Consider the following 25,808-nt stretch of genomic DNA (forward strand, 5'->3'; position numbering starts at 1 on the left):
TGAAGCAGAACTGTGAAGTCAGTGCAAAGTCATCTTCAGCTTCTGGTGCTACTCTTTTTACTGAAAGAGGCTACTCCTTTTACTGAAAGAGGCTCTGTTTCAGTTCCTCTTTTACTGGAGAAGGAAGACTTGCTGCTGCCACACAGCTATGCACTGAAAATTGAGCCCCAAATATATTTCTGGCACAGATGTTTTCTTTATTTAAGAATGCACTGCAAGACCTCAAAAACCATCACTAATGTCTTAATAAAATGTTGTGATGGTTGTAGTTGTACTGGAGCCTCCCTAAATTAGACCAAATGTATTTAAAAGTATATATATATATATGTGTGTGTGTGTGTGTTAGCTGTGTTACTTTGTAGGTGTGACTGGCTCCTGTAAACTGGTAATTGGAAATAAAGCTTCATTTGCTAAAGACTAAGCTGCACAAGTAATAGGAATGTTACAAGTGTAGGTTATTGGTGTTCTCAGCAGAGGTTAAGTCTATGCAGTATACATTAACTAATTCTAAGTACTGTTACACAGGACAATGCCAAAGCACTGAAGAATGCATGCTGCTTAGACTCTTGCAGGCTTTTCTAGGCAGATAAGGAGCTTCCCAGATGCTTATTATTGTATGCATACTTGGTTTCAAGCATGTTTCAGCGGTGATTTGATACCAGTGTCATGCAAAATCCTTCCAATGTAAAAGACAGACATGGGTGTTCGGGTAGCATCAGCCACTTCAATGTTGTGTCCTTTATTCTAAATATCTGTTGAAATCAGTAAGGCAAAAAAAAATATAACAAAGAAATACTTGAAAAGCTCTGGACTGAGATTCTAACATGAGCATCAAGTGGCTGTGGTTGAATCATACAGTGGAACTGGTCTAAAAAAGAAGTTAAAGAGAGTATATGTAAATGCTCAGGTATTCTCTGTCTGTGTGTGCGTTCGGATTGTAAAGGTAGAGAGTTAGTGACACAAAGCTAAAATCCTCGAAGAGCTGTGACTTCATTAGACACTTCAACTGTATTTATGTTGCCATGACAAACGTTTCATCACTGTTCCTAACTCTACCAAGCATAGCTGAAGAGCCTGTTTCACAATCTCTGTACTGCAATTATGTGCTGCTGTGAAACTCTACTAACATTAATAGCTGTCAGAACGGTCTGTAAATTGTGCCAATACAGTTTTAACAAAATATCTGTTATTTGTTCATTACTAACTTAAACTCACATAATTTTTAAGGCCCTTTCTGGGTGCCAAACATCTTTTAATGCCATTGAATAGGCAGAGGTCATGGATGGAAATCATGCCATTTGAGTTTTCTCACGTTTGCAGAGAAGCCTGTGGTAGGGGAAAGGAAGTGAGCTAAACACTGTAAACCTCAGGTTTAGCCCTTCAAACCACAAGACAGACTATTTTTTTTTCTAATCAGGAATGTGAATGAATAACTTGATGAATAGGGATAAAGAATTCTCTCAGTAAAGTCTCTGAATCATTACCTTAGCTAGACCAGGGTAATAACTTTGTTCTACTGAGTCCATTAGTAGATATTTGAAAACTCAAAGGCTTTTCCTTAAAAGCCCATACCTACTAAAGACTGTATGCACACACAGAAGAGAAAACACAAGTAATTTTTTCTTTCTGCATGAAAGCTATTTTACACCTGACCAAAAGCTATGGCTTCCTCCTTTTCACAGTGCTCATCCATTTTGCTAGTTGTAAACCCTGAAGTATATGGCATGACTTCCAACTGTTACCTGAGAGATGTGATCCATTAACCAGCACAGCTCCAGAACTGATGTCTTTCTGACAAGCTATTCAAATTGTACAATAGACAGGGCAACAAGGCTGGTGAAAGGCCTGGAATACAAATCCTATGAGGAGAGGCTGAAGGAGCTAGGTTGGAGAACAGGAGGCTCAGGGGGGACCTCATTGCTATCTACAACTACCTGAAGGGAGGTTGTAGCCAGGGGGAGGTTGGTCTCTTTTCCCAGGCAACCAGCAACAGAACAAGGGGACACAGTCTCAAGTTGTATTGGGGGAAGTATAGGCTGGGTGTTAGGAGGAAGTTCTTCACAGAGAGAGTGATTTGCCATTGGAATGGGCTGCCCAGGGAGGTGTTGGAGTCACTATCCCTGGAGGTGTTCACGAAAAGATTGGATGGGACACTTGGTGCCATGGTCTAGTTGACTGGATAGGTCTGGGTGCTAGGTTTGACTGGATGATCTTGGAGGTCTCTTTCAACCTGGTTGATTCTATGATTTTGCTGCCACCAAACAAGAACAATCTGGGCAACAATGAAGGATGCAAAGAGAATACAAATCATCCTGACATGCATTGATTCATAGCCACAGTGCTTTGAATGCACCTTCAGGTGTTGCAACCTGGGAAAAAAAAAGTGCACTATTAAAAAAAAAAAGAAAAAGGACACTTAGATTGAGTTTTTATAGCTAGAGGTGACAGTAAGCCTGTGTATGACAGGTGCTTTATAAGGAAATAAACATGAAGACATAAGATTAACAAGCTAGATGAGAATATTTGATCTCTGTAACTGGAACTGTTATCCTGAAATGGAACTGTGAAGTAATGGGCAGAGAGCTGTCTTTTTATATTTTCATTTTCTAATAACTCAGTCTTGAACATAAACATAGCCACAAACATACAGTGCCTATGAATTTTAAGCAGACCTTTCTTTCATAATTGCAGATCTGAGCCCTGCAAAATTGTTTAGCCCAAGGTAAATGCAATTTCAGAAGAGGGCTTAAATTCTTGTTTCAAGGTTCCTTCTCTATAAAGTGAGAATTTTAGCTTGTATTTAAGTTCCTTCTAGACTTAAGGAAAGTTTCCTTGAGCTCCTAATAAAGGAGAGATTGTCTTGGAGCTATAAATCAAGCTCAAGATGGGTCAGCTTCTATGTAAGATTGGACTCTCATGCCCCTGTAGCAAGAATCTTGATTTTCATCTGAGCTTGACTCTAACCTGGCCGTTAGTTTTCCTCTTCCCTGGAGCTTTCTGGGCCTACATTTCAGGACTCAACAGCACATCCTGATTTCTAAATCTACATGTGCACTGAATATACCCCAACTGCACCCTGAAATGAAGCTGAAGACAGACATGCCCTGTTTCACTTCCCCTTCCATCCCCTTCCATTCTCTGGTCCCTGTGGGGAGAAGCACTGTGTGCCCTGGCTGGAAGGGAGCTGCAGCATACTCTGATGCCTGCCCTAGATGGTTTGCAGACTTTGTGTCATGGTGGCTGATGGGCAGCAGCTGCCCTCTTCAGATACAGCCACTGCTAGACCATGTAGGGACCAAATTTGAGCAAGGAGCTGTGAAGCCATTCTTTGCTGTTGTTACTTGCTGTCCCACATTAATCAAACACTGAATTCAATTGCAAGGTTTAACTTTGCAGAAATTTGGATAGAGGTTTAAACTGCTACCCTTTTCCACCACTGCTCTAGAAGCAGAAGGGCAACAGTAGCCATGCTTTATTCCGTTTGACAGATCCCAAATCGGTGCTGATAACGGAGCCAAATGTCTCTCTTTTCAAATTTGTGTAAGTGCCACAGAGTACCACACCTCGGTGGAACAGCCTCAAGCTGCGACTGGGTAGGTTTAGAGTAGGTCTTAGCAAACATTTTTTCACAGCAAGCGTGGTCAGGCGCTGGGATGAGCTGCCGAGGGAGGGCACTGAGTCTCCGGCCCTGGATGTGTTTGAAAGTCGTTTGGATGCGCTGCTTGGGGGTATGGTTTGGGGTGCAACTTCTAGAGTAGGGTTATGGGTTGGACTTGGTGTTCCTGAGGGTCTTTTCCAACCGGAATGTTTCCGTGACGATCTTTGCCGGCAGCGTCGTGCGTCTCAAAGCAGCTCCCCGGTGCGGTGCGCTTGGTGCCACTCAAGCTGTGATCGAGGGCGCCCCCTTCTGGGTAGCGCAGCCGCACCAGGAGCGCTGCCAGGGCAAGCCTGTAGCTGGGGATGACACAACGTCCATCCTATGAAAGGGGAAGATGGCAACCGGGAGGCAACAAGCTCTTCCTCCTCCCAGCCCCCCTTCCCCAGACAGGCATTTAAATAATGGTTGAAGAGCCAATTCTCTATATTAGGCAAGGAGGTGAAGAGCTATAGTCACTGTACCTAAAGGAAAACACCCTGCTGCAACAGCAGTTCCACAATGATTGCTGTAAAGCTGTTCCCTGTTTTGTTTTGCTGAGGAATTGATTAAACCGACAGAATAACAAGTTCCAGTAAAACTTTTCAAGAGAAGAAAATTCTTTGCTAATGACACTTCTGCGAATAGAACATTAAAGGTTTCTGGTATCACTGCAAATGTATTCATTTGGCAAAACATTTGCAGGCAATATGTAAATTAACTCCCTTCCATTGTTTCTCTGGTGGTAATAAATCATTTTTCCTGAAACACATTCAAAACAAGTAATATAACTTCATGGTGGACAACAGCCAGATGGGTTTTCCTCTCTTAACCCTCACCACCCCTTCTGTTCTGTGAGTTGCTGGCTGTGTTGGCAAATTCCTACTGCCCCTCTTGCCTGAAAGCTGCTTAGAAAACCGCAGCTATGCTGAGGATGGCAGTCATGTAATTTCTGTGGGTGCAGGGAATGAGTTAATGAATTCCCTTCAGGGTGACTGACCAACAGAGATGGTGGTGTATTTTAGAGACCTACATTTATGCTATAACTTCAGTCAAAAGGGACCTTGACAGCTATTTGGACCAGCGTCCAGTGCAACACAGAGCAAAGGACATCAAGCCATTCAGGGCTGGGTCCAGCATCTCCATGGATGGATATTTCACTGCCCTCAGGGCTTCCTGTGGCAGTGAATTTTCTTCTGAATACATGGGGACAAAATAACTGCAGAAAAAAATTAGCAAGCCAACGTTTAAAAGAAATATCTTCCAGATTTAATCTAAAAAAGTCTAGGTCTGATATTTCATCTGCTCTAATTAGACAGCTGTACAAGTACACCATACAGCCTCTGGTACAGCTCACACACACACACAAAAAAAAAGGCTGAAAAGGGGAATTCAACAGTATTCAACAAAGTTTAAAGTCAGTAATTGCTACACACACTACACTTGCCCAGGGAGGTGGTGGAGTCACCATGCCTGGAGGTGTTCAAGAAAAGCCTGGATGAGGCATTTAGTGCCATGGTCTTGACGACTGAATAGTGCTGGGTGCTAGGTTGGACTGGATGATCCTGGAGGTCTCTTCCAACCTAGTTGATTGTATGATACTTAAGGTTCCAAACTAGGGTCTGTCAGAAAAGATCATTACCAAACATGGTGTTTTGTTCTTGGTTTCCTTTAAAAATCTTCCAATTCTGTAGGTATTTAAATTTTATATAAAAACCTATCAGGGGGATTTTTTCCCCCATTTTTTATTAATATTTGCACTTTTCAGTTTGAATGTGCATGTTTGGTGGTGATTGCTGCTAATATAACTTGAATTTTCAAGATGCCAGTTCCTGCTGGGAATGTCTTAGCTGTATGGGGTGATGTGTCCTTGTATTTCTCTCCGAGTACTGAGGAATATGCTTCAGTTTTACTATTTGCCTCAAGTAACTGTGTGATGCTTAGTACTTGTAGAAGGGAGAAAAAGAGAACACAAGGGGGGGGGGAGGGGAAAGGTCCACTTTTAGAAAACTTAAAAGATGTTGGTTTGCACCAAAAGATCCAGCTGCACCTAGCAGAAATTTCAAACTTCATCTAGATGCCTAATGGCCATTCTCTGTGTGCTGGTTTGAGGCTATTTTGAGAGAAATTAAATCCTTAGCTGTGAGAAGAAAGGGAAAAAAAAACCCAACAAAACAACAGTACCCTACATCACTCGTTTTTCTGATGAGGAACACAACCAGTCAAAATATAGATAAGACACTCACTTCTCACACACTTCTCAGCTCTTGGTTCTCTTCCTTCTCTCTGGCAGGTCCATGTGGTTGCCTCTGACTTAACTCTTTAATCTGACCTAACCCTTTTCCCTCTAACCTTCTTGTCATCTCTTTTTTTGACATGTGATCTCAGATCTCTCCAGATATATCATATGAGATATACAGGGGCTGATCTGGTTATTTCTGAAGGGAGGGAAAGAGGGAGGGGGGAGGAAGTTTTGGTCAGGAGCCTCCTGGGGACTCTGATGTTTCTGGGGGGGGTTATTGTGTTTCTGTGTTACTTTTAACCTGTATATATCTGTAAATATTGTGTATATATATGCTTGTAAATTGTGCTAAGCTGTAAATACAGCTCCATTCCTTAACTTCCAGTCTAGTTTGGGTGATTTCATTGTGTGTGTGAGGTGGTTAACTTCCAAACTATCACACTCTGCTTCCTTTTGCTCTTTCTCTGAAAAAGGTATGAGGCAAATGGCTCCTAATCTCTGTTCTTTGGAGCTCATGAGGATCAGATCGAGGGAATACAAAAAGCAAAAAGTAAAGGTGTTGACAGTCTAGTCTTACAATATACTGCAAAAGGGAGACTTGCCTGTGCAGATCCTGTGTATGTTAATGTACCTTTACAGCTGTACTGGACTACACATCTGCAAACACTAATCTCATTAGAGCTGAATTAAACTGCAGCGATTACATGATATAGCTCAAAGCAGATGTGTATTTCAATTCACACTGCATTATTTATTTGTTTACCAGCTAGCAAGTAGCAGAGAACTTGCGTATTCTGGAAATGCATTTACATCTTGCTAATTGAACTTGATTTCTGTTGCTATGTGATAAGCCTGGAAATGCACTTAGATAGTTTAAATCCTACTTTTCTCAACATTGTTCACGGTAACATTTTGACTGTAGCAAGTTAGGGGCCAGTTAAGAGGAAGGATACTGGGCCTTAAAAATAAAATCAGTTTTATTTTGAAGACAGCAGATGTTTTTCTAGTATTTACTGATATTCTACTAGCATGTCTTTCCAACTTACTAAAGGGAAGAACTTGTGCTAAGTAGTGATTTTCTGTTGTGTTTTTTTTTTATTCCTCCAATACACACTGGTAAGTTCAAGTATCAGCCTATCTGGGCCAGAATTTAGATGTGGCAGTGGTTAAAAATGAAAATAAAATTACAGTCCATGCAGTGCTTTTTATTTTATTTTAGATAATGCACAGCTGAATGAATCCTTGCATTTCCCTTTCTAACCTCTGATTATTCACTTCCTTCCCTGAGGTGGTGCAATGGTTGCCTGCGCTAGGTGGGTGTACTGCATGAGGCAAAGACCAGAGCAGTGGGTGAAGTTTATCATAACAAAGCTTTGTCTGTACTGTGAAGAACTGGACAGGAGGAGTTATGGAAAGATGCTGCTACCTGAGTACTGCAGTGCAATGTTGGGGGAATGAAGAACAAAAGTAGTCTATGGAAGCACAGTGGAGTATGTTGACAGTGGCTGTAGAGAAATACATGTGTAGAGGCCAATAATACATGACAGCATGATGCTGTGTATGCAGCAAGAGGTTTAGAAACTCTGACTCACCCTGGCTGTGAAGGCTGAGTACACAAATGTAGGGGATTTAAATGTGTACTTTTTCTATCTATCTTTGCTTGCAATTTTCCAAGAATGTAAAATAACATGAGAATATTAATTGGATACAGTTATGATCAAAGAATCATAACTGGATAAAGAAAAATCTACTTTCAGCTAGTTTCACTATAAGCTTAAATCACTGTTCCCCTATAGAGGCAATAAAATTTTGGGTTTTTAACTACCTCATAAAATGAAAAAAAAAAAAAAAGGGACCTCTTCTTGCAAAAGTTAAAAGGCTATGGCTTTTAATTGCCACTTACACTGGTTAAAATTTGAAGTGCAAATTTCTATGCACTGAAACATGCATGTAAACACTGTGCTCTCTGCATTGTCTATTTTTTTGTCCAGTGCCTGAATACTGCCAGGTGAAAGAACCTTATTTTATGAAGGAAGTGCTCTTAAAAAGCAGCAAAGCACACCAGACATTGTTGCTTTCCCATAAAGCAGGATGTGAAAAAGTGCTTCTCCTCATATCTCCAAAAGCTGGTGAAGCAAAAACTCTTGACTTCAAATAATGAAAATTCAAGTGATAATCTCCTTTTCTCCCAAATAATATGGCTTGGCTAGGAAAAGAAAAAAAAATCTGCAATAACAAAACAATTCTTGTTAGTCACTTCAAATTTTTTGGCTGTTAGGGTTTGTTTGTTGGTTTGTTTTGTTTGGTTGGTTTGTTTTTCCCCTGAAAAGATAAATTAAAAAAACCCCATCCTAATTTCATAAAATGCAACCAGTGAGACCTTTGTCGTACCAGAACCTAGGCACCAATAAAGCAGTCTGAAAGACTAGCACTGGATTCGTGGTAAAGGCAACATATGTTGATCTATTTCATGCAACAGCACTATGGAGCATCTGTCTCACTGTAGAAATGGGAAACAATTATCACAGAGAAGCAACATTGATTTTGCTTCCAGTGCTGCTTATGCTGTCTAAGGCACCACCACTGCAGAAGATGGTAGCAGAGAGTGGGAGAGTGCTAAGAAGGCTATTGGAGAGCATGACCAGTGGGAGCAGGGTGCCACATGCTTGCAAACTTAAAATCTGGCAACTGAAGTAGCATGGACCTACGTTTCAGAGAAGCTCAGAAAGGAATATGATAGCTGAGGGCTGAAAAGACAGCTGAAGCTGGGTGACAGGGTGCTGCACTAAGTAAAGAGGATAATGTGGCTGACCATAACAGCTATATATCAGCCAGAGTGCAGCAAAAAATGAGCATTTCGCATGTGCCTTTGTTGGAGCTACTATCTATGTGTAGGTGTAAGAAGTCTCTCTGAATGGCACAGAGTTCACTGGACCCCAAGCCCTTTATGCCTGCTCAGCTGGCGTCTCTCCTCTTGCACTTAAAGCCTTGCCCTCTCTATCTCTTGCTGAAATGGAGAGTGGTGCTCCCACTCCAGTCAACAGAGTGAATCACAGAAGTGAAGCAATGTGGCTGCAGATGCCTTTGTGGTGTGAGTAAGGAGCACACCAGCCCATGGCATACTGGGGAGGCAGCTGCTGAGCAGCATGGTGTGTATATGCAGGAGCTCTTCCAGCTAAACTCTGACAGCTGTAGGCAACACGAGGCCTCTGGACCCCTGCCGTATGCCTTATGTCCTGGGTCACATGCTGAGATCTGTGCCACGAAGCAGTCATGTGTGAGCTTTAGTTTTGCTAGAGAATTGAACAGGTCTTCAAATTCAGCATGTGCTCCAGCACTCCTGTGTCTGGGAGGCACAGGGCTGTTGTGCTGTCCCGCCGCAGAGATGCGCGTGTCTGTCTTGCAGCAGCACTCAAGTCAAAGGCTCACAATTGCGCTGCTGCTGCACTTCAGCAGTGTTGGGAAGGGAGGACGTTCCCTCTGAATGTGTTTGGGTTTGCACCTCTAAGCAGCAACTGCCCTAAAGCTCCCGAATTTTCAAAGAGTTACATGGGGATTTATCCAGCTAAATCCCATTACAATCAATGGGAGCTGGGTGAATAATTACACTGGGGCTTTTTGTAAATAACAGGGAAGAGTGCCAGTTATTGCTGATTATGATGCTGACTTTCTGTAGATACAGATCCACTTGGGAACTGCACTTAGACCACCAGGTTATTTCACATATTGGTATAGTTTCCCTGTTTACTGTGCATTTCACTTCAAAGAACCGAGGTTGATGACTTCTGGTCCACTGTGTTAGCAGTCCGTCTCCTCTCCATCTCCTGTTGTTTCCTTTCACAATCTGAGTAACAAAAAATGGTGGTGTAAATAGAGCTCCAACAAAGAGGTCTGTTGAGCCTGTAATGCTCCCCTGAAAGGAGGCTGTCTAGGGGATGAATGGAGCAGCCTGGGCCTGGCAGTAGTGGGGAAATAGATGACTTGGCATTGGACAGTGGCAGCCAGCAGGGTGCATATGCCTAGTGTAGTGGCAAATAATGGTTAAGCTAGTCAGTTGAAGGGCTAAATGAGAGTACATTGTCTAACCCTGTAACCGTAGCTAAATCGTAACCTGAAAAGAGTTTATAAACATCTGGCTGCTAGCCCGTCTCAAAAGCTATTATAGCTAAATCTGAGCTGCAGATTTCTTTTAAGGCTTCAAGTTATTATTTGGAAGTATCATCATCTTATGTAGGTTAATTGCATTTCAGGATTGTAGAGTGTATTGAACTGTGAATTGAGCATCTCTGATGAGTTTCCCTATTAAATTAGGTTTCACAAGATCAACAATTATGACTGATGCTATTTCCATTTGGAAACAGGCATTCATTTGGAAACTCGTTTTGGCTTCATGGCATATTGCTGCTGATTTTATAGCTCTGCTCAGCATTTCACATAAAATTCTAGTCTTTTGATACACCATAATTTCACTAATTATTATATTCATACTTTTATCCAGATGCTCATCTGTTTAAGCTCCAATGGAGTGACACATCTGCATCTTTTGATTTCTTATGGGTCTAGCAGTACAAGAGCACATTTCCCTGTGCGGTCCTATTTTATTTACATATTGCTATTCAGTGACAATGAAAAGCATAAACAGGTTAGACTAATAAGCACAGGACCTCCTCTGCAGGCTGGCTTTTCAATCTTTTTACAGCTTCCATTATTAATAGGATAGCATCTATGTGCTCTGCATTTGTGTTGCAAATACTTACAATAGTTGGAATAATTTTCTAATTACTTAAACAATGAACTGTAGCAGCACCAGTTGAAATTCCTGTAGGCTACAGGCTTGCTAATTGTTTCCTTCAGTAAACCTAATTTATAGGGCTGTGTAAATAGTTGGTGGGTTTAAAGTATTTTGGCAGCTGAACTGAAAAATAATATTATGAACTGAATGGAAACTTAATTTCTTTTAAGTTGTCAGCACAGCAACAAGGATTGATTTGAGGTGATAGAAACATTTTAAAACACTTGGCAAACTGTTTCATTTGGCTTTCAGGTATATTTAATAAAAGAAAAGGATTGGATCATAAACATGAAAGGGAAGTAGTTCCAGCCCTCTCATTTTATCTACTGTTTGAGTGAGTAGGGCAATTTACCTGGGATGGTAACAACTTGAATTCAAGATTCCAAACTGCTTCAAGCTTCTAGTAAGGTTCACTTAACACTTAGATGAAAGTCTTAATAATACTTAATAATAATAAATTAAGTATTTTGGGCTGGAGCTCTGCTTCTTTCCTAGGATGCCTAGATTAAAAAATAACCCAAATGGATCATGAGACCAGAATAAAAACCTATGGGTCAAGTTTCTTTTGATCATCTCTGTTTATGAGTCTGCTGTGGGGCCACGACACTCATCCACAGGGGCAAGACAGAGGTTGAGGATAAGAGATGGGCTCTGACCCCCTCTACTTCAGGTTTTCCTGCTGCTGTGCAAAGCAAGCGACCTAGAAACTAGGCCATAAGCTTATTCTTTCTCTGATTGACTCTATAATTGTATGCAATTTGGAAAAGCTACAGTAGCAAATGTTGAGAGAAACACCCAGCATACTTCCCATTGGAGTGTGCCACTAGTGACTGAGCTCTTGATCTGAACTGTGAAATGGAGCACAGGGGAGAGAAGAGGAGAGGTTTAAACCTGGAACATGAACAGCCTAGGCAAGTGTTTGCCATCTTGTCTCACATCTATTTGAGTGTACATGAGTGAATACAGATAATGCTGGCGGCTGTGCAAGCCTGCTACCAAACCTGGAATATTTCACTTCAGAAATGTGCACTCCCAACCTTGGAAATGAAGAAGAAACAGCACCAGGTGAATTTCCCCAATTTATTTGAGCCATCCAAACCAATAAACCATTTAATGAAAAAAAAGTTCAACCAGCAGTTAAAAGAACTTCTCGTAGTGTGAAAATTGACAAAGACCTTGGCTTTTCCATTTATCTGAAATTGCTATCAACACTGAGACTTCCACAACTCTTTTTGAAGAGGCTCTTCCTCTGGAAAAAAAAAATCTTTGAGCAGTATTGTACTTTTAGGGAAACTTCAAAAATCTTGCAAACTTATTTCTATTTATTATTGTTTTCTGGTATTTTTACTGGATTTGCAATAAACCAAACCACTAATGAGGTCTTATTTTTCAGTCTTTCTGAAGACTCTGTATTTTTCATAGTCCTCAGTTATTCTTCCTATTCTTTAACATATTTTATCAATCTCAATTAAGAACCTCTGGATTTTTTTTCTCCCCTCTATTGTTTGGTTGGGTTTTTTTAGGACCAAGTAAGATTTATTCAGAGACACCTGCTATGTCTTTGTTGCTTTACTCTGAGGACAGTAAAATGCAAAAAGAAGGTGCTTTGCCAGGCAGAAACCTAAGTGCATGCAAACTTCTCAAGGTCAAGTCTAGTGAATCTACCTCATCCCAAAGATGAACATTTCTTCTCCCCATTCCTTGCTTCCTTCCCTATCTGCAACCACCCTACTAGCTGTAGCATTGTTACCATAATACTGAAAATGAGCATGAGATGTGAAACCAGCAGTTCCCTTCTGCAGTTAAGCTAGCACCAGATGAATTGAGGATGTGAGCCCCTGCCTCAAATTGGGGTTTGCTGTGACCTGTTATATCCCTATCTCTAAAGATAAACTTGAAGCAGCAGCCCTCCACTGCCTTCCCAGGGATCTGCACCCTTATCTCTAGTCATTGCTCGTAAACACTTTTATCTGTCAAACCCCTCTCTGCTGCCCTAGCAACAAGCACCCAGGCTCTTCTGCAGCCGACACAAGCTTCCTGCCACCTCCTGATGACAAGTGCTTCCAACGTTTCCAGCTGTCAGACTTTCAGCATCTGCTCTGCATGCTACCAGGATGACTTCTCTGAGCCTCAGGCAGCTTTGCACTCATCCAGTTGCCTGATGCTTATACAGTGAGAATAGCTTATATACTGAGAATGCTTATACAGTGACCACAGTCACTTGTCCACTTCTTTCTATGCTGCAACAGTGACAGAGTTGCTGTTTTTCAGCTCCAGAGAGGAGCTGCTACTGCATTTAGATACAAGTACATGCTTTATTTAGATTAAATCAGCTAGTGTATTAATACAATTTTAGAGCAGTAGCTTCAGTAGGGCTCCATTAAATGTATTCCAAATGCTTCTCTTCTAACTGGAGTTTGAGCAGGAGTGGCTCTTCTGAACTCTTAGTGTCCTTAATATATATATATATATATATAGAGAGAGAGAGAGCATGACATTTAGAAAGTAAATAGTCTTACTGTGAAATAGTCAGACTCTTTAGAAGTAGTCAGTAGTGGATTTACTCTGCTTCTGTTAAAGTTTATGGAATTTTACCTCTGATTTCCCTTAGACCAGCTCTAGGCCATCATTTCACACTTCATAAAGTTTACCTAGAATGTACATTGGTACCAAATTCCCTGGCAAATCTTGTCATCCATTTTTTAAAAAGATCTGTTTCTGCACTGTCCTTTCAGTAGTGTGTCAGAAATGGAATACATCAGCCAGATGAGAATCTCCTGTTGAAGCAGATTATGCCACTACAGTATTCATCAACACCTTCTTCTTATCCCTTTTTCGAGTGCTGCTGTGTGCAAAGTTTTCCACAAGCTCGTCTAGGTCCTTTTTCTCCTTGAAAGGATCAAAGATAGAATGAGTGTGAGAGACAGACAAGCAGGAGGGGGGCCCAGTTCACAAATTTATCAGGGTTACCACAAGTCTGAATAGGAATATTTTTCATGTCCAGGATACAAGTATGCTGCGCCCTACCCTGCAGATGGTCATCAGGCTGCCATTTGAAGGGATGCAGCCTGCTGGTCTTCTGCCCTGTAGGATCTCAAAGGGCTGTTCTTTGCTTGCTATGAGGGGTGGGTCGCTGTGGGACACTTTCATATGCTGCAAGGACAGGTTATATGAAGACAAAGTTGACGCAGCAAGTTCTTTAGCCCCCACTGACATCCCTTGGTCCTGGGCGAGCCATAGCAGCAAACTGAGATTGAATCTGCTGTAACATAGTTCTTCCTTTGCAAATGTCTGAACTGAGGGCTCGTTTTTAGGATGCACTTTGTGTGACCTACCTGCATCACCTGCTTCTCATGCATCTGATGCTGCAAACGCAGGACTGTGAGGGTTGTCTGCTCAGCTGCTGAACTCACCACAAACCACCCATTGTGTTCAGTTGTTTTCATCCAGGTGTCATTTGGGGTTGAGTAAAAGAACTGAACGGATGTGCTGTCTGCCTTGTGTGACTAAGGAAAGTGGTGGAAGCACACAGCTGGCAGGGGGATGTGCGAGATGGAACCTTTGTGAAGAAGCTCACATTTAGAGACAATGTTCATACATTAAGTGTAGTTATTGCTAGGTGAGCACCCTAAGGTAGGTCATGGCACCTACTAGCCTAGCAGATGTGTTATATTGTAATCCACATTCTAGAGGTCTCTGGTGATCCTTTTGATTGTCACATGGGAAGAAATGCAGGGTGTCTTCCACCTTCCATGTTGAGAATTCTCATTTAATAATAGACTTTTGCATTATTCCTTGTTTTGTGATGGATAGTTGCAGCAGTTACAAGCAACTCTTAACAGTTAAGGTAGTTTTCAGCTATACTGTGTTGTAGAAAGCAGTATTTCACACAAATATTTTCTTATCTACTTGATGTGGCAGTACAAAGCTTAGAAGGATGCTAATCCTTCCAGCAGGATTTCTAAAGCTTATTTCTGGGTTGAGGGTCTGATTTCTCACAAAGGTAATGCTAGCTTTACAATTTGAGAGGTACCTTATGAATGTATAAAGTCCTGGATTCCCTGCAGAGACAGCCATCTTATTTCAGCTCTCCCAGTTTTGATCAAATGATGAAACAAAAGGACTAAGGTAACTTTAACATTTCACATGTGTAGGACAGATTATGATGCTAGAACTTGCTAATATTTTCAACAGTCTGTATCTCATTCCCCAAATCCCTGGGTGCTAAGTACATTAAACTCTCTAAGTACATATGTGTTGCAGCCACATTTTTAAATATATGTAGCTCAAATAACAGATAAACATCTGTAAGTATCTAATGTGATTTTAAATATGCCTTTTTATGTTGCTTCCAACAAAACTACTTTTTTGTCCCTTTTTTTATGTACAGTTACTGTAAAATCAACACCCAAGAATACTTTGAAAACTGATCTTATGTTTTATCTTTTGAAAACCCATGTTTTGGGGGGAAAAAGCCCTAGCATTCCTATCACTGGGATAACTCTGGTGCTACAGATCACAGATGTAAATGAGAGTGCTGATTTTTTTGTGTAGAAGAATCCAGCATCTGATAGAAACAGGCTGTGTGAGGTTATAAGATTCTTAAATCTAATTTTCTTGCCTTGCTGAAAACAAATTATTAAACCTCCCAATTCTTAATATCAGTGTATTTTCTTGTCTTGCCTGATTATTTGACAGGGGCAGTTGCTCTAGCTTCTGAAACTCTACCTCTCAAAACTGTTTTGCTGTACCTATTACAATCAAGTTATTGTTTTGCCTAGGAAAATGGCCTGACTTAATTCACGTTTGTGCCTCAGAGTAAACTGATTAATAGCTCTGTGTGCGCCTAATGATGTGAGCCCTGCAGCCACTAAAGCACCTGTCTCAGTGTGTAACCAGCCAGCGTTCACTATTGTGCATGGCTGGAGGTTCACTTCACAAAAAAAGGCAATTAGACAATGTTAGGGATTTGAAGTAAACTTACAATGCAGGAATATTGCCAGGGAAGGGTTAGTTATCGCTTGTCCGATAAAAGCAGGTATCAATGGAAAACTCTTAAATGGACCTTCCTTAGTGACTCCATGCAGAATGTTTAATGTCTAATGAACACTGCCAGGGCTAACAGCTGAAAACAAAGGTCTGGAAATTTGAAAGTGTGCTTAAATTAGCATTTCTGCTACCCTTTCTGATCACTACTAAATCTGTGAATTGCTCCTAGTTTTGGCTGTACCTCTGCTGACAACCTGTTGTGTCAAACAGAAAATTCTCCATGGCCTAGCATCAGTTTATGGATTGAAAGTTCCTCCAAAAAGATGTTTTGTAGCATTTAAGTTTTGAAAGAGCTGCATTAATAGTGTTGCTTTATTGTAGGTCTGAGGTGGTGTATGTGCTCTTTCTTGGGTATGTTCTGTAATACACTCCTAACTTCTGCTGGTATTTCTAGCCAGGCAGCGTCTCTGTGCAGTAAGTGGTTTTCAAGTTTGCTCCATCAGCTGCTTCACAGTGCAGCTTTCTGCATTGCTGGTTATTTTGATCAGAAGTGAGAACGATGGGCTGACTGGCTGATTGCTGAGGTGTTCCTCCTGGCGGGGTGACAGGCTTGCTGGCTGACCTCGGCCAACTGGCTTTAACTCCAGTGAGGGATAGTGGATAATATTTTCCAAGGCATTTAGCTGATTCAGGAGCCCATGGCTCACCCTGAAGAGGCTGATGCATTTGGAAATTGTTACCCTATTAAATTCACTCCAAAGGGACACAGCATGGGCTAATTTATGTAAGACAGCTTAGGGTCCTGGATGTATCTTGCACTCTCCTCTTTGTACAGAGGCAAGCACGATGCAGTTGTGTGGTTGCTTCCTCAGACAGTCAGGCTGTACTGAATCTACATCTGCTGATAAGAAAGCAACTTCTAGATAAATCATACAGGCATGCCTCTGAAGCCTAGAAGTAAGAACTTCTGGCTCCAATAACAAAACCCTGGGCAGGCAGGTCTAAGAAAGGCTACCTACTGCTCTGGTAGCCATCAATCCACTGCTCTTCCAATGACACCATCAGTGGTGGGCACTTTAGGACACTGCACTGGTAGGTTTGGTGATGGTAGCAGCAGGTCACAGAAGCAGCAAAAAAAGGAGCTGCCCTGCCAGCTGCATAGGCACCACTCATGCCCCAGTAAGCACTTGGGGGATGATGAGGCGTTCCATGTTTGAGTCATGGTGGCTCTGCTCTTGGCTTTGATGGTTGAAAAGTGATAGTGAGACATCTGGAAGAATGTTGAGAGAGGTGCACCACGACCCCAGTGAGGGAACACAGGGTTATACCAATGGGGCTGCGACTTTGAAGACCTCTAGAGGTCCCTTTCAATCGGTGCATTCTACAGTTCTACGATTCTAAGTGTGGGAGATCTGGCCATGCACGAGAAGGTGTGCTTTAGTTTTGTTTGTCACGCTCCCTATATTCTTTAAATAGGAAGAGTGACCATGCCTGAGGAGACCAGCATGTGTCGGTGGTTCTCCTTGTGGCATCTAATTGCCCTCCTCACAGAAAATAATGAATTGAATTTATGTGTCTCTTGCTAAATTTCATCTCTGTGTCTTTTTATGTCCTAAGCTAGACATTAGAATTGTCTGTGACCTGTGTGCATTTACACCACGTGAGGTCTTTAACAAGTCACATCAAGGGCAAAAGTGCTGATATCAGAGCAATGGAGAGACTCAAGTAGCTTTTCTGGGTGTCTGAAGTGAATAGGAAGCAAGAGAGGAAAAAAAAAGCATCAAGGTGTAATTAAAGGATGGAAAGAACGTTGAAGAAGAAAACAAAAGTCTGTGAGGAATACTGGTGATAGGTTTAAATTTTTAATTTGGGCAGTAGTGGTTTTTTTTTAATGTACTCAAGGGAAAGAAGTAGTTGGAGGGAGACTTGGTTGCTGCTCTGCTTTCAAATCCAACTGCTGCCTTGATTAGACACCATTCTTATTGCTCTGGCCTGGAGATTAGCAAATAAAATTTAGAGACAAAAAATATGCTGCTTTTGATGACTGCAAAGGACTTGCTGGGTGGTTTTGAATTAGTTATTTCACTTCACTGTGCCTCATTTTCCTGATCTGCAAAACAGGGATATTAATGCCTATTTTTGTGAAGGCAGCCTTAGAAATTTAAATGGAAAGTTCAGTATAAATGTCAAGTATCATTATTATTGTTCTTAAACTAATCCATTGTAGTCAATTGCTTTTATAGTTTTTATGAAAGCAAATACAATGGGTAACTACATAATTGGCTGCCTAACAATGTTGTTTTGATTAGAAAGGAAAAGCAATCTGAAAAATACAACAGTGGCTTGCCTTTTTTTAACCAATTGCAGACAAAAAAAAATCTGCTAGAACTGAACTTCACCATGCCATACCAGATAGTAAAGATACTCTGAAGTATGTATGACCCAATGATCAGAAGTAAGAGGCTCTGGTAATTTTTTGTTACATTTGGTACACTGTTTGCTGGGCACAGCGGAAGATTTACAGTTATTGTTGAATGTGTAAAAGGGTAGAAATGTGAAAAACGAATGTGTTTAATTCTTTGCCGTCATCTAAGAGATTGTTTCCTCAGATTGTGACTTCAAAATCCTAGTTTTCCATTGAGTAGTTTGCAGTGTCTAGATTATACACCTTTAGAAAGAGATAGTGTGAAACTAATTCTCCCTCTCCTTGGTCATGTGAATGTGACCCACATTTTAATACGACAATGTTAGAACATGATACTAGAAGTGAACTGGGAAAACTTGAATCCCATTACTCTTCATGTTTGCCTAAAGCCTGCTTATCTGAAAGGTAATCCTGCCTCTGCAAATTCACTCTGAGAGTAGATAGTCCTGGTGATTCAGCTCAGGGCCATGTGCAGGTGGCTTTATCAGTGGGGGTATGCTGTATGTCAGGATGGTCTTAATTTGAGACACTGATTATACTAGTAAAATGGAATGTTTGCCAGTGTAGTTAATTCCTCATCTCCTGAATTTGTCCTGACAGGAGCAGGAGTGACAGTGTTTATTCTGTGCTGGAAGAAGGGAAATGTTTGGTTGTGTTGGGTTGGGGGTTTTGTTTTTGTTTTGTATGACAGTGATGTTGGTCATAGGTAATGTGTCTTCATACATTTAAGTGATTTGACAAAAAAAGTTATGTAGTCTTGGCCTTAACATGACCTAAGAGAGAGTAACTTGTGACCTGTCTGTCCTCATCAGCATCAGTACTGCTGCCTCTTAGGACAACCCAATTAAGATAAGTTTATGGTTGCTGTAGGAGGATTTAGTGTCAGTAAGGCAGGCTGAGTGGAGCTGTACTGGCTTGTTCCTAGCATGCAGCACAAACCCATTTTCTGCAGGCTCATCTTCACCCAGGTCCTCTTTACCCCTAATGTGCTTGCTCCCACTAAAATCAAGGCTGTTCAAGGACAGGTACTATGTTTTATGCTGAGTGAGGTGTGGCATCAGAATGTTGATTGCTCAGTAATGATGACATAGTGCTGGTATTGAAATAATTCCACTATAGCATGAAAAGACTCAAATATCTTTCCTGGGAAACCAGGTCCATTCAGAAGAAAAGTTTTAACGGCATTTCAACAATGTATTGGCCTCTAAATATATCATTTCACAAAATAACCAAGAGTCAGTCTGGAATGGAGCTTCTTGTTTAGTGGTTTCTTGCTCTCTTTAAAAAAAAATGATACTTCTGAGGACAGATCTTGTGTTGCTTGGTCAAAGACTACATCAGATGTAGTGAGTGCATTCAGACCTCCAGAGTGCAAACAACTAATTTTCCTAAAACAAATGTACCATGTTGGATCTTTACTCTTTCTATCCTGACAGAGAATTTATGTTTTTAAAGAAAAATCCAGTTGTATTCTGCCTGTGAATGCTTGACATAGAATATTGTCCTTGGGAATGTTGGAATGCGCTTCTCAGTGAAGCCAAGAGAAATTGTCATGTGTGACAGAATTGGGAAGCAAGACTCTTTTCCAGGGCAAGTACAACAACATTCTAGGTAATGCTCTTTATCAGAAAACACTTGTAAGAAAAATGCTGAAAAACATTCCTCTATTTACATTATCAGGCAGGTTTTATTTTCTTTCTTGGTAAGAATAGTGAGGGTACGTACACACAAAGCATACCTTGTCCTACCATTATTCTGAATTGATAGCTGCAGGTCAGATTTTTCTGTCTGCTCTTGCACTCCTTAATGTCTTTTTGAAGTGCAAGAAATAGATAAATGGATTTGATTTTTAAGCAAGTGGCCTCATTACAATTCCCCATCAGCAAAGACCACTCTTCTGAGATGAAAATGCAGGCAGTTGAAAAATGCGCCACAAAAATCTCCTCATCTCGTAGAGCTCAGCAGATATATATTTTAAGTGAGTTGACTGAACCTCAGTCCTTTATCTCATGGGTTCCTCTTTGGGGAATTAAGGTCTTGCTATTGTTTCTTTTTCTGACTTTAGCACTAGAGGCTTCCTCACACAGTTACCACCCAGTTAGGTTGGAAGACCTAAGCTGTCTTTGCCATGACAAAGCCCACTTGCACAGCTTTCTCACAGTTCTCCCAAAAACAGACTGAAGTGATTACAAATGAGACAAAGCGTAAACTATGATGTAAAGTTTATATACAAGAATATAACATTTATCTGGAATATTTACAAGGTTAATTAAAGCAATATTTTACAACTCTTTCAGGATAACCACTAGGTATTTTACAGTTAGGCTACAGATGATTTAATTTGCAAAATAATAATAACCAAAAAAAAAGTTGCATTCAGAATGACCAGCTCCAAAACTTGTTCATTTTGCCAAAGAGAGAAGAGTGCAGAGGTGTGGAAAATAAAAAGTGAGAAAGGATATATTAATATACTCTTACTGGTGCCTATGTATCACATGCAAGAGTCTTAATGTGACATTTATAGTGTTAATATAGATGGCAAGCCATTTCACTTTGGTGAACGAGTTGTACCCACTGTGACAGGCGAGTCGCATGTGTGGCTTTCTCTGCATCTTCTATTTTTGTACAACAAACATGCATGTATACAGAGAAGCAGCAATATAAATGAACCAGCATTAACAAAATTGAAGAGGGAAAAGCCTCTGGCTACAGTCACATTTGCAACCATAAAAAAAAAAAGGGGGAAAAAAAGAAAAGGGAGGGAGGAAAAAAAAGCTTTAAGCAAGATACTTTAATGCTTCCTAAAAATAGTCATGTGGGCTTTTTTTATTACATTTTAACCTATGTACAAAAATGGAGGGCTCCCTCTCCCCTTGGAGAGCGGTCACCATGTCTCATGCCCACGGCATCTCAAGGCTCAGAGGCCAAAGCAAGAAGGTGCAGGAGGCCTGGAGAGCTCAGGACAAGGGCAGCTGCTGGAGGTGGCCCGAGCTGAAGCTACTAACACTGGAGTTTGCGGATGCTGCGGGAGAACCGCTTGAAAGCCCGCTGCCCTTTCTGCCACCGCTTCAGAGATGTGATAACCAGTTCCCCAGCTTGCTTTTGCCCCATCACCAAGTAGGGGACATTGATGTCGTTCATCTCGTCGCAGGTACACTGGAGGCCACCTTTGAGCCAGAGCACAATCTTCCTCAGATCCCTTTCCGTCAACCCGTTCAGCTTGTATATGGTTTTGCTCTTTGTTTCGGGGGTGATCTTGGTATCCCCATTGATGTAGGCAATCTCCTTCACTTTTATCTTCAAGGCTAATAGAGCAAAGGGAGGGGGAAGTGGAGAGAGGGAGAGAGACTAAGAAGTTTTTTCCCATTAGTGCACATAAAGAGGACCTGGGGAGGGAGGTGCTCTATTGCTAATTAAACTGTCAGGGCTGACAGAAGAGGCAGCAGGTGGCTCCATTTCTAAAGCCACAAAGGGCATGCAAGTCATTTCAGTTTGAATCAACCTTAGGGCTGAGGGGGTTTGGGTCTTTTCTCCTATTTCACTTCCCCCGCTTTTTCCTTCCTTTCTAAATTAATATTTTCTCCAGCTTTTCTCTTGTTTTCAAACAGAGAAGGGGGTAGGTTTGCTGCATTAAGCAGAGCTCTGGTTTTTGCTAAGAGAGGACAGCCTTCCTGAAAGTAGAGTTTGAAGTGGAGGTGGGGAGGCAAGAGCACCTAGACATAATCTGAAACCTGATCTCTGCTGCGGCCAAAAACTTCTAAATTTAATTTATTAGGCTGGACAGGATTTTGGGCAAACCTGTAAGGAAATGATATTTCACATGCTTTGTTTTTTAGAAAGAATAGATCTCATGGAGGGCAAATTTGTCTAACAGCTGCATTTAATTTGGTAAAATAACTATGAGGAGGACACAGGGCTCTGTAAGAATCTGTGGGGCATGTTCAGCTTTAGGAGGCTTTATCTGAGTGCAATTTGCCAGGCCAAGGCTATTGGTTATTTTAGCAAATTATGTCCCAGTCATGGTTTCAGGATTTGAGTGTTGTTTTTAAAGAATGACTTTCAAATAGTTGTAGATGTTTATGCTATAAATCTGTTTCCAGGTATATCACTGACCGATTATAAAAGGACTCCCTTCCTTATACCCTTTTTCTCTTGAAATGCTAATGTAAGGATAATGTGCCGTTCAGTTGTCTGTGTCGAAGGGGCTTTCTTGTCCTCTTTTAACCCCAGATCTTCCCATTAAGTTTATATCCCCAATTGTCTGTGCATTACCTTCTCTGTCAAATGATATATAGAGCTTCGTTCTTAATCTGCAGAGAGTCTTTCTTACCATACGTGAGATTGGTCATGCAGCTCTTTCTCATACGTCTAAATGAAGCTTTGCTCTACTTCTCCCCAGGCAACAGTCTGGATGAAAGATTTTTTTTCCCCCATTTTACTTTCTATTTGACTTGCCAGCAACATCCACATAAAAGAGCACTACTTCAAAACAGCAAACAGAAAAGGACTATAAAAAGAGCTACTTTTTATTCTGAGGTGGAATTTTGTGTTTCATGACCCAGTGATCAGATGGGTCAATTCTCAGATAAAACAAAGCCCTGCCTGGAGAGCACATCGCCGACTGATTTCACTGGGAGTTTTACCTGATTTCAAGTTTCAGACGAGGAAGGCTCTGCTTCCACTTACCGAAGTCATTTTTGCAGAGGTTTTCCACAATGTCGTTATCGTCTTCATTTTTGCTTTTGCAAGCATCGCAGACCTTGGGTGCTGGAAATGCAAGGGACAGTCCCCGTCAGGCTCGGGGAGAAGGTAACAGCAGGTGGCGTTGGGAACCCCTCGGGAAACGCCGGTTTTCCATGCCCCGATCCCTCCATCCAGCCCGGGGCCGCCCGAGTACTGCCGCGCCATACCCCGCTGCAGCCCCACTCGAGGCGGGCACAGGGCGCTTTTGAGGTCGCAACTCAACCCAAAGTTTTCTCTACGGTGGGAAGTGTACGACGCGGGGTGAGGGCACACAACACTGTGCAGCCCAGCCCTGAGCTTCTGGGATGATCTTTGCATAAGTAGATTGTCCCCCCCCCGGGAGCCGAGTGGCTCCAGCATGGGGCCGCGGACCTTTCTCTGAAGATGAAGACGAGCAAAGGCCGAGCGTGGTGGCCGCTACTAGTTTCCCCGACGGTGCCTGCGGTTTGCCCAGTGCCCTCGGGAAAGCCTCTCTAAGCCTGATCTGTGGCTTTCTTCCCGGTCCCCCTGTCCCGGAGCACTGCGGCGTGCTGTAACTGGAGGGCGACGCCTCCGCTCCCCTGCGGAAAGCTCGGGAGGGCCTCCGCTGCCGGGGCTGCTCACCGGGGGCAGACACTGCCTGCCCGGAGGCCCCCTCTTACCTTCCCTGGTGACGGGGAGGATGTGGTCGCTGCTGGCCAGCGGAATGCAGAGGTCATTGTCCTTGGGGAAGCGGCTGCAGTCCAGCATATCGGGCCAGGGAAAGCCGAAGGCGGACATCACCGGGGCGCAGCTCTCCTTCACCTCCTCGCAGAGCGAGTGGCAGGGCTGGATGATCTCGTCCAGGTCGTCGATGCAGACGGGGGCAAAGAGGGAGCAGAGGAACTTCCTGGTGTCGGGGTGGCACTGCTTCTGCACCAGCGGGATCCAAGTGGAGGCCTGCTCCAGCACCTCCTGTACGGTCTCATGCCCCAGCAGGTTGGGCAGCCGCATGCTCTGGTACTCGATGCCCCGGCACAGCAGCATCGGAGCGGGGATGGGCTTGCAGTTGGAGCGCTTGTAGGAGAAGTCGGGCTCCCCGAAGGGGAAGAGCCCGGCGGCCGAGCCCAAGCACTGGGACGCCAGCAGGAGCAGGGCGCAAAGGCGGCGCTGCATTTTGGGGCACTGAGGAGGTGGGGGGATGATGGCGAAAGGCTTGGGGGCCAGGGTGGTGGGGCGGGCGGCACGCCGCTGCCCTCAGCCGCAGGCAGCGTCCCCCAGCCTGCGCTCCTGCTTGCCAGACGGGGACGGAGGGTCTGAGCGAGATGTGGGGGCAAATGGGAGTTTTCTGGATTTTTTTGTATGCAAATAGCAGGGGGAGCGGGGGCTGGGAGGAGCCTGGTGACAGCCATCCAGAAAGGATTGGTCACTACTTTCTCGGTCTGTTTTTGCTCAGGGGGATTGTCTTTTGGCAGGAAATCGTTGCGAGAAACGTTACCGTGCGAGCACGGGGAAAGGGGGCAACATCCCGGCGAACAAAGAGCCACGAAAGCCCGAGGAGGTCCTCGGCCGGGCAGGGCGAGAGAGGCCGTTCTCAGGCCGCCGAGTAGCTGGAGGTGAGCTCTGACGCTGACACAGCTACTGCGAAGCGGCGGGACCCCCACTCTCTCCCCGACTCCCTTTGCCCACGTTTAGTGCTTTCGCTGCCAGCGGATGCATGATGTGGCCAGGCCGGTTCCCCAAGCAGGGGGCGAGGCTGTCTGCTCCCTCGGCCCCCGGGGGGTGTCTGGCACCTCCGCCCCCTGCTCGCGATGCTGGCAAGTCTCGGCCCACCGCTGAAGCCTGCTGGATTTCCTGGCCCCCTCCTCCCGCGGGCTCGACAGTCCCCAGCCGCCGAGGCCTTCCCTGGGGGCCCCTCAGTAGCCCCGCCGGCCCCTCCTGCCCCGGACCGGCCCCTGCGAGGACCGAGGGGCTGCAGTGCACCCCGCTCCTACAGCCCTTGGTTGGACCGCCGAAGAGGGTTTTCCTCGGGTGGGAGCATCCAAGTGCTTTTGAAGTACCGCCAATTGGCACGTCTTTCTGAAGTCTAAAGCGTGGGGCTCGCTCAGTGCAGTGTGGGCATGTCCCTTTCCTTTTGCTCCTGTCTTCACCTAGAACTTCTCTTAAGAGAATTATGTTTGTGTTGATTTACCGCAATGGAGAGGACAGTGGGCACTGCAAAGGAGTCACGATGCAGCTTCAGTGCAATCTGGACATTTCTTGGAGTTTTAGTAATAATACTTACGGGATTATGACTGAAAAGAGTAGGGATGTGTAGTATCATTTTGTGGTAAACCACATTCATTAATCAGCTACTGAATGTGTCTCCTTTATAGAGATGCTTTATGGGAAGTGAGCCTCAATCACTTCTGTAAATTGCATGATTTCTGTATGTCCAGTTTCCAGACTGGTCTTCCTGGAGGTCTGAATCTCTGCTTGTTGTGCAGGAAAGAGATGGGACTCTCAGTATCCTCCCCTGGAAGGCACAGGGCTGCGATGCTGGAGTGGCCGCTGTTGCTTCTCCAGGCAGTGTTGTCCTGTGCTGAAGCCGGTGCCAGCTCCTTCAGAAGAGGTTTCAGGACCCCTCCCAGTGGGCCATGCTGATGGATGTAATCTCCCTGTAGGTCAGTTTCTCTCATACTTAAAGTTGTTCCATACCTGGAAAATAATTGTCTTTAATGTCTAATATGACTGGTGGAAGAGCTTAAAAGTAGTTTATTTCAACAGCTCGTCATGTTCTTGCTGTTCATTATCTGTGTTCAATCAATTTCTTTAAACAATAAATCTGTAAACTTTTGGCCTCTATTGGCTTCCGTGGCACTGAGCCCCACTGATGACTTATGGTACCCATCTGAAGCTGGTTTTGCCAAGTCCTGGAGATTGCTGGAGGCTGTAGCTGTTGCCACTTGCAGAACGTGTCTCTTCCAGCTCCCAGTGCTGTTTCCTCTGATCTTTATCCCCAAACTACTTTTCAGTAGAGTGTTAC

General features: G+C 43.2%; 1 protein-coding gene and 1 long non-coding RNA gene across 8 annotated transcripts in view; one reads left to right on the forward strand and one right to left on the reverse strand.

The window, feature by feature from the left end:
* Positions 1 to 25,808, forward strand: part of LOC135178113 (uncharacterized) — a 132,835-nt gene that overhangs the window by 2,201 nt on the left and 104,826 nt on the right. The gene's annotated exons all lie outside the window — the stretch shown is intronic.
* Positions 19,750 to 24,109, reverse strand: SFRP2 (secreted frizzled related protein 2). Its single transcript, XM_064148687.1, has 3 exons — positions 23,467 to 24,109; positions 22,769 to 22,849; positions 19,750 to 21,387 (listed from the first exon to the last, which is right to left on the reverse strand). Exons 1-3 carry the CDS (start codon positions 23,957 to 23,959, stop codon positions 21,083 to 21,085), a joined length of 879 nt encoding a protein of 292 aa, XP_064004757.1. The 5' UTR covers positions 23,960 to 24,109; the 3' UTR covers positions 19,750 to 21,082.

The sequence above is a fragment of the Pogoniulus pusillus genome, chromosome 9, assembly GCF_015220805.1.
Source record: "Pogoniulus pusillus isolate bPogPus1 chromosome 9, bPogPus1.pri, whole genome shotgun sequence".
NCBI classification, from domain to species: domain Eukaryota; kingdom Metazoa; phylum Chordata; class Aves; order Piciformes; family Lybiidae; genus Pogoniulus; species Pogoniulus pusillus.